General features: G+C 38.1%; 1 protein-coding gene across 1 annotated transcript; it reads left to right on the plus strand.

The window, feature by feature from the left end:
- Positions 1-5,458: 5,458 nt before the first annotated feature.
- On the plus strand, positions 5,459-6,786 carry LOC102744540 (trace amine-associated receptor 2). Its single transcript, XM_006752451.3, has one exon. The coding sequence runs from the start codon at positions 5,803-5,805 to the stop codon at positions 6,784-6,786; it is 984 nt and encodes a 327-aa protein (XP_006752514.3). The 5' UTR covers positions 5,459-5,802.
- Positions 6,787-8,041: the final 1,255 nt, after the last annotated feature.

Raw genomic sequence — 8,041 nt, forward strand, 5'->3', positions numbered from 1 at the left:
GAGTTAGAGAAGACGAGATCGAATAGATAGTTGGAATGACTGAACTTTTAAGCCAAAATTAGAGCTTTGAATGTTATTTCAAGAAGGGAAGCCATTGGAGAGTTTGAGCATGATCATATCACACATGTCTTTCACCTTTCATGCCTTTCTCATTTCTTTTCTCCCCCCTCCTTCTCTACTTCCCTTCCTTCCTTCTTAGGTTGCTTCCTTCCTTCCCTTAATTCTTCTCTTTTTTGTATGATAAAAATTCTTTGTTTAAAATCTACTTTGTTAGGATGTGTTTAGGGTGGGAAAGGATAAAGGTAAAAATAAAGTGGAAACAGAGTACAGTAGTGTAGTGTAAACTGAAAATCTCAATACAAAGCATTTGAGAGACAAGGAAAGTTGCCACAATGAATGTGTGCTTTAGTAATCCAGAGAAGAAGTCATTATCAGACTAAAGTAAAAGTAATTCTATTTTTTGCAGATTAAAATAGCTAAGATATATTTTTAAAAATCTTTAATGTAGGGGCACCTTGGTGGCTCAGTCAGTTAAGCGGCTGTCTTGGGCTCAGGTCCTGATCCCAGGGTCCTAGGATCGAGCCCCATGTTGGCCTCTCTGTTCAGCAGGAGCCTGCTTCTCCCTCTCCCTGCTGCTTCCCCTGCTTGTACTCTCTCTCTCTGTCAAATAAATAAATAAAATCTTTAAAAAAAGTCTTTAATTTGAGTTGCTTTTTCAGAACAGTAAGAAACTCTTTAAGCATAGTCTCAGTGATTTGATTGGGTAATAAGCTATGGTATTTATTTTCTAGAAAGGAACATGAACCACCCTAAAATGGCTAGCTTTTTGTGTCTGAATTAAAGACTGGCAGAAAGGAGTTCCCAAAATGTTTTGAACCGTATCATCTCTAAAGGACTTTTTCAGTGTCATAAGACATATGAATTTTGTTTTAAAGGCAGCTTCATCATTTTGTAATGGTACCTTAATCAACATTGTTCTAGAGGTCTTAGCAATATATTAAGAATAAGAAATTGAAAGCCTAAAGGATTGAAAAGGAGGAAATAAAACCATAATTATTTATGGATAGTATTATTAACCACATAGAAAATCCAAAAGAATCTAAAGAGAAATTTTTCAAATTATAGGAGAATTTAGCAAGTTGCCCCATTCTTCCAGGTCTAGGAGGGTTGATGAGATTTGTTCTTTTAGTCACATTTATGTGGGGAAAAAAAAGAAAAAGAAGAACAATGGATGGTACGGCTTCTTCTCAGTGACTGGAATGTGAGACAAATGTGGACTGTGACAATCTTGGATTTTCCTGAAGAGATACAGGGCACATGTCTGTTTTTCTACTGGAACCACTGGTCCCATCCCTGTGTGGTTGGGATCAGGTTCCTTAGGGCCACCTGTAATGAACACAACAGTTCAGATTGGCTTTTATAGTCATTATGTGATAGCAGACTTCGAGACCTCAGGTCAGGTGATGACAACTTAGGTAAGCAGACACTCCTGAGAGGATGGCGGTGGGGGGGGGCGGTGCTTCAAGCTTATTAATCTGTTCAACTTTAGAACAGCAAGGGTTTGTTTTTGCTCCCCCCCTCTTAAAATTTTCAGTCCCAGTTCCCTCCAGACTAATTGATAAGTTCTAGAAGAGCGTAAGTCACATAGTTCAGGTCTTCTAGTTCCACATAAAAGAAACAAGGCAATAAAATTCCTTCCAGAAGGAGTTTCATTAACAGTGGCATCTTCTGCAGTACAACAGGTATATGGAAAAGGGATTAAGGATGGACCTGTGTTTTCTCTTTCTTGAGGTTTTATTAGGAAGTCAATTGTCACTCTAATTATGTGATAGCATTATGTGCGACTTGATTCTTTTTTGCATTTTTGTCATGTGCAAAGAGAAGGTGTAGGAATGTGAAAGATGGTAGGTGCAGGATTTAATACGAATTTGTAATAAAAGGCAGAGTCTTTCTATTATGTAAACAGGATAATGTGTTGCCTTTTGGCAGTGCAACAAGTTTCTTGGGAAGAAGATATGGAATCCTAGAATTCACAAGTGGCTGAGTAAATTATCACTGGTGTTCACCTAAGTGTAGAGAAGTTTAAGGCTGACCTAGGATTTTACATACAATCCCATTCTTTACTTTCTTAGGAACAGTATTTTCTAGTCAAATGTATTCTTGAATGTGGTGTTCATCCCAATAAGGAAGGAATAAAGATGAGAAGAAAGTCACTTTGATAATGTTCTTTGTATATCAGGCATTGTGTTATTTAATATGTTATGATTCATTAACATGGAATATTTGATAGAAATTGAAAAACTGAAAGAAACCAATAGCTTGGGTAAGGGCAGAATAATTCCAGAAAGGTAGAAAGAATAATTAGCCAGAAGAAGGACTTTGCAAAGTCTGTTAAAAGTTTAAAAAAGTGGTTGCTAAAATGAAGGAATATTTACTATGGCAGCACTTACCAAATTTAATAAGGTAAAGAGAAATGAGATTGCATTAGAAAAATCAGAAAATTCCTATTATGATGGTCATGGTCCTGCAATTTAATCACTTTCCCAGGGAATGTAGAAAAAGCTTTTATTTTTAACAATTTAGTAGAATACAGTTTAGATACAGTATTTATTTGTAATTCATGAATGGGCAAGTGATTCATTATGTTCTGGATCTTTAATTTTTGTGCTTCTTAAAGCAATAATGGGGAAAAGACCAGACTTTAATTCTTTTGCCATCCATGTATCTATATGTGCTTATATTAATAGTTAAAAAGATTTTTTTAGTGACACTTGAAGAATATAGCCTTGAAAGTATTGTTTTATGCATCTAGCATTCACAGACAATCACTGAAAGATGTGAAATGTTTGGCCATCGAAAGGTTTAAACTGATGATGGATGTCACATTACACCATAGAGGAAAACGATGCTTAGAGAGAAGTTACTTAAACATCTTCTTTGATGAAGTCACCAAATAGTCATCTACAGTGCCCCTTCCTGCTCTGTGGCGGGGGGACGAGGAAGACATATTCTAATGTATGCATCATGCTATGTGTTTCAAAGAACTTTATAATGGTTCTTAGGGTTGATTGGCTAATTCAGTTCCTGAATGCTACAGGGAAGGGAGGTCAGCTCTGTGCCCTATGATTTGAAGCTTAGAAGGATTGAGCATGACTTTCCAAAAATGGACAGTAGGATGATAATAATATGAAAGTCACTAAGCCAGGATCACAAAGAAGTTTGCAATTAAACCCCATATAAGCTAAAGGGTCAACTGTACTGTATTTTCTAATTTGTAAAGACATATGGTCTCCTATGTTCATTGCAGCATTATTTACAATAGCTAAGATGTGAAAGCAACCTAAATGCCCATCGATAGATGAATGGATAAAGAAGATGTGGTATATATATCTACATCGAAATATTATTCATCCATAAAAAAGAATGAATCTTGCCATTTGCAACAACATGGATAGACCTTGAGGGTATTATGCTAAGTGAAATAAGTCAGACAGAGCAAGACAAGTACCATATGATTTCATTTATACGTGGAACGTAAAAAACAAAACAAATGAACATATGAACAAAACAGAAATAGACTCATAGATACAGAGAACAAACTGATGGTTACCAGAAGGCAGAAGGGTGGGGATGGACAAGATAGGTGAATAGAATTAAGAAGTACCATCTTCCAGTTAAAAAATAAGTAAGACATGGGGAGGTAATAATGTACAGCATAGGAAATATAGTCAACAATATTGTAACAACTTTGCATGGTGACAGATCATAACTAGACTTATTGTAGTGACCATTTTGTAATGTGTATAAATATCAAATCACTATGTTGTACACCCAAAACGAATACAATCTTGTATGTCAATTATTCAATAAAAAAAGAATCAGTTGGAGAAAGCTTTTAATTTCAAATCTGCACTCATTCTCCTGCAGCTATCTTAAATGCTTTATTTATTTTTTTCTTTTTTAAATCACTACTTAAATTTGAGAACAAAATGGGGAAGCTCCTTGATTATATGCTGGCTAAGACCACTGACTTAACAATGGGGGCAACAATGAAACTAGCTCCCTCCTCCCACTCTGTCTTCTCCTCAACCCTTTAGTTTCTCTGTGTTGTTTCAGAGACCCTTAGAATGAAAGTCTCTGAACAACCTCATGCTTTTTCTTCATCTTTCCTTCTGCTTGGAATCGGCTTTCTCTCTTCTGTTTTTTGGTTTTGTTTTTTTAAGATTTTATTTATTCATTTGACAGGGAGAGAGACAGAGAGAGCACAGGCAGGCGGAGAAGTAGAGGGAGAGGGAGAAGCAGACTCCCCTCTGAGCCAGGAGTCTGACGTGGGGCTCTATTCCAGGACCTGGAGATCATGACCTGAGCCGAAAGCAGACGTTTAACCCACTGAGCCACCCAGGTGCCCTCTCTTCTGTTTTAAATTCCATTCATCTATTGAGAACCAGATGGAAAATCTTGCCCTCACCAGATCATTCTTGTCTACCCCAGCCTGAAATTCTCTTGTCCATTTTTTATCTTAGCATGTTTTGCCTAAACCCCTCTCAGGTCAGTTAATCTCCATAGTTGCTTTTTATCTGTGGTGCAGAATCATTTATGTTTTAGGTGTTGATGTGTTTTGCCTCATCACATGTTTTGTAGAATCTCTGCAGCCAGGGACTAGTGAACTAGTGCTTTCTTGCTCTTTCATTGTGTCTTGTGTGTTGTGGGGACTCACTAAACAGTTATTGCTCAGTGTGTGATGGTACTCACAGGGGCTGAGGATCTACTGATTTATCTGTTAGTAAGTAGTCGTGCCTGATTTTTGTGAAGTCCTTGATGGCCAAAGACTCTACAGTATTAATAGTTATGCTTTGTATTAGATAGTGCTTTTCCCCTCAATATATTTTAAGAAAGGTAAGTTATATAATTATTGAACATGTTTCCTTTCAAATATATATGCAGATTTTTATATGCAGAATGAAGATACTGGGCCAACACAAGAAGGGAGTGGAGATGGCTTGTTGTCCTAAAGCTCACTTACCATCTGTTCCTAGCTCTCTATGTGACCCACATACTGAAACATCAGGCTTTCATTTTTTCCTGCTTTGCATTGCCTGAGGCTCTGAGGGGAAGCACCATGGAGGGGAGCTTGCTCTTCACAAAGAAGTGAAGGTGGTCCAACTTTGTCCTCTGCCCATGTCTGATTGAGCTGCTCTGGCTGGTGAGATGCTTGTCAAGGCTCCATGACTGGCTAAAGATGTTCTACTAGATCATTAGACATCCTTAAATGACTCTTTCCCTTGCAAACAACCTTGGTAAGAACAAAATCAAAACACCATGAAAATAACACAACACATGAATGGAACAATTTTCAAATGATAATAACCTGGTCCCACAAGGCAGTAGACCTGAATCAAATAAAATCTGATTATTTGTTCCAGACTTATTTGAGGAAGAAGTGAATGTATTGTTTAATACATATCTAGTCTTTCTATGAACATAAGGAATATGAATTAGATAATGAACTTGTTGCTTCTTCTCTTCCCCTTCACCTCTCCTCCCAGTCTTCTCTTTCTCTTCCTCCTCTCTTCCTTTTTTTAAATTTCTGGCCCTGGAGTAAAGTAAGAGCTTACAAAATGTTGGTGGTATAATTTGTACCTAGGAAAGTATAAAGTAAATAATGATCATTTAAGCTCAGGTTAAAATTCTATGAAGTTGCAAATAAAGGTTAGGATAAATAAATGAGAAAGATTATAACTAATATTTCAGCATAAATTAAATATCTTCCTTGAGTCTTCTATATTTTTCTTGAGTTTGTCTATGAAAACTTTAACAACATTTCATGTGTTCTCGCTTCTTCTGAAGGAAATACTGGATTGCTCTGGATATGGAAATGGATCTTGCCCAGAAAATCAAAGGCCACTGGGTGTCCGAGCAGCTATGTATTCATTTATGGCAGGAGCCATATTCATCACGGTGCTTGGTAATCTTGCCATGATCATTTCCATTTCCTACTTCAAGCAGCTTCACACACCAACCAACTTCCTCATCCTCTCCATAGCAGTCACTGATTTCCTCCTGGGGCTTACCATCATGCCCTATAGTATGGTCAGATCAGTGGAGACTTGCTGGTATTTTGGGCTTACATTTTGCAAGATTCATTATAGTTTTGACCTGATGCTTAGCATAACGTCCATTTTCCATCTTTGCTCAGTGGCCATTGATAGATTTTATGCTATCTGTTACCCTTTACATCATTCCACGAAAATAACAATTCCCCTCATTAAGTGGTTGCTACTTCTCTGCTGGTTGGTTCCCGGAGCATTTGCTTTTGGGGTGGCCTTCTCCGAGGCCTATGCCAATGGGATAGAAGGCTATGATATCTTGGTGGCTTGTTCCAGTTCCTGTCCAGTGATGTTCAACAAGCTATGGGGGACCACCTTGTTTATGGCAGGTTTCTTCACTCCAGGGTCTGTGATGGTGGGGATTTATGACAAGATTTTTGCAGTATTGAGAAAACATCCTTGTGTAACCAATAACTTGCCAGAAGATCAAAATAACCAAATGAGGAAAGACAAAAAAGCAGCCAAAACTTTAGGAATAGTGATGGGTGTTTTCTTATTATGTTGGTTTCCCTGTTTCTTCACAATTTTATTGGATCCCTTTTTGGGCTTCTCTACTCCTGTGGTTTTGTTTGATGCTTTGACATGGTTTGGTTATTTTAACTCCACATGTAATCCCTTAATATACGGTTTCTTCTATCCCTGGTTTTCGCAGAGCGCTGAAGTACATTTTACTAGGTAAAATTTTCAGCTCACATTTCCATAATACTAATTTGTTTACTCAAAAAGAAACTGAATAAACTTCTTCTGTGTGAGTGAATTGAGGCAAAAGGACTGGAACTTAGAAGAATAAAGTCACTTAAAGCGTGTGTGTGTGCGTGCACACACACGCACCACACGCTTTTGGCTACCATGGGAAGCTTTTCATTTCTAAGACTTGAGGAAAAAAAAAAAGGAATCTTCTCTTTGAACCCCAAATCCCTCTTTTTCAGAATACTTGATATACCCACTACTTCTAGGTAGGAAAAACAAAGAAGAAGAAAGAAAGATAAAGAGAAGATGAGGAAAAGTCTGGAATGGTGTGAAGAGGACACACAGGACTTTTACCCCATTTGGAAGGGATCAGGGCACAAGCTGAGCTTGAGGGCTGCTGCCCCCTCTTACCACCACTAGCACTTTTTTGTGATATTTCCACTCACTTTCTGTTCCTTAGCGGACAGTTAAACCTTTACTAGATTTTACTGTGGTGTAGTTAAACGTTTCTTAAAGGAAAGAAGGGCAACTGCATATCGGAGGCCACGGATTTCACTCGCGTTTTCACTGATGTATCATCTTAATCATAGTCGCTGGCAAGTTTCTGTTCATTTGCAGGATAATTCTACTCAGTGCTCCCTTCCTTCCTGGGGCTCATCCACATTTTGTATTACTCATTGGTGTTCTGATTTTTTTTTTTTTTTTTTTTTAAGAGAGAGAGAGTGCACACACAAGCGGGGGTAGGGCAGAGGGAGAGGGAGAGAGAGAATCCCAGGCGAACTCCATGCTCAGTGTGGAGCCTCACTGGTGGCTGGATTTCACGACCCTGAGATCATGACGTGAGCTGAACCCAACCAAGAGTCAGCCACTCAATGGACTGAGCCACCCAGGCGTCCCTGTGTTCTGATTTTTAATAAATGTAAATATATACCAAAAAGTTGTGGGTTTTTTTTTTTTTGCTTAATATTTGCACATACATGTTTGAATCAGAGTGGTGGGAGGAGGAAGCTAAGAAGAAAACTAACATTTATGGCAGGGGTAGGGGCGGTTCTAAGTCCTGGAAACTATATGTTATTCAGTGTCCTTTTAACTGTAAGCTGAGACCCATAAATAACTAGTGAAATGCAGTTGGTGGTCTGCAACCAGTGGTGTGTTGCTAAGTATTTAACACCTGGCTCTAAAAAAGAAAGAAAGAAAGAAAGAAAGAGCCTTGATTTGTAGAATTTGACAATTTCCTTGAGATA

This window comes from Leptonychotes weddellii, chromosome 8 (assembly GCF_054177405.1).
Source record: "Leptonychotes weddellii isolate Sample4059 chromosome 8, ASM5417740v2, whole genome shotgun sequence".
In the NCBI taxonomy this organism is placed as follows: Eukaryota; Metazoa; Chordata; class Mammalia; order Carnivora; family Phocidae; genus Leptonychotes; species Leptonychotes weddellii.

Bases quoted from the DNA above. Each gene is read 5' to 3' on its own strand.
- LOC102744540 (XM_006752451.3), top strand. From the start codon at position 5,803: ATGAAAACTTTAACAACATTTCATGTGTTCTCGCTTCTTCTGAAGGAA.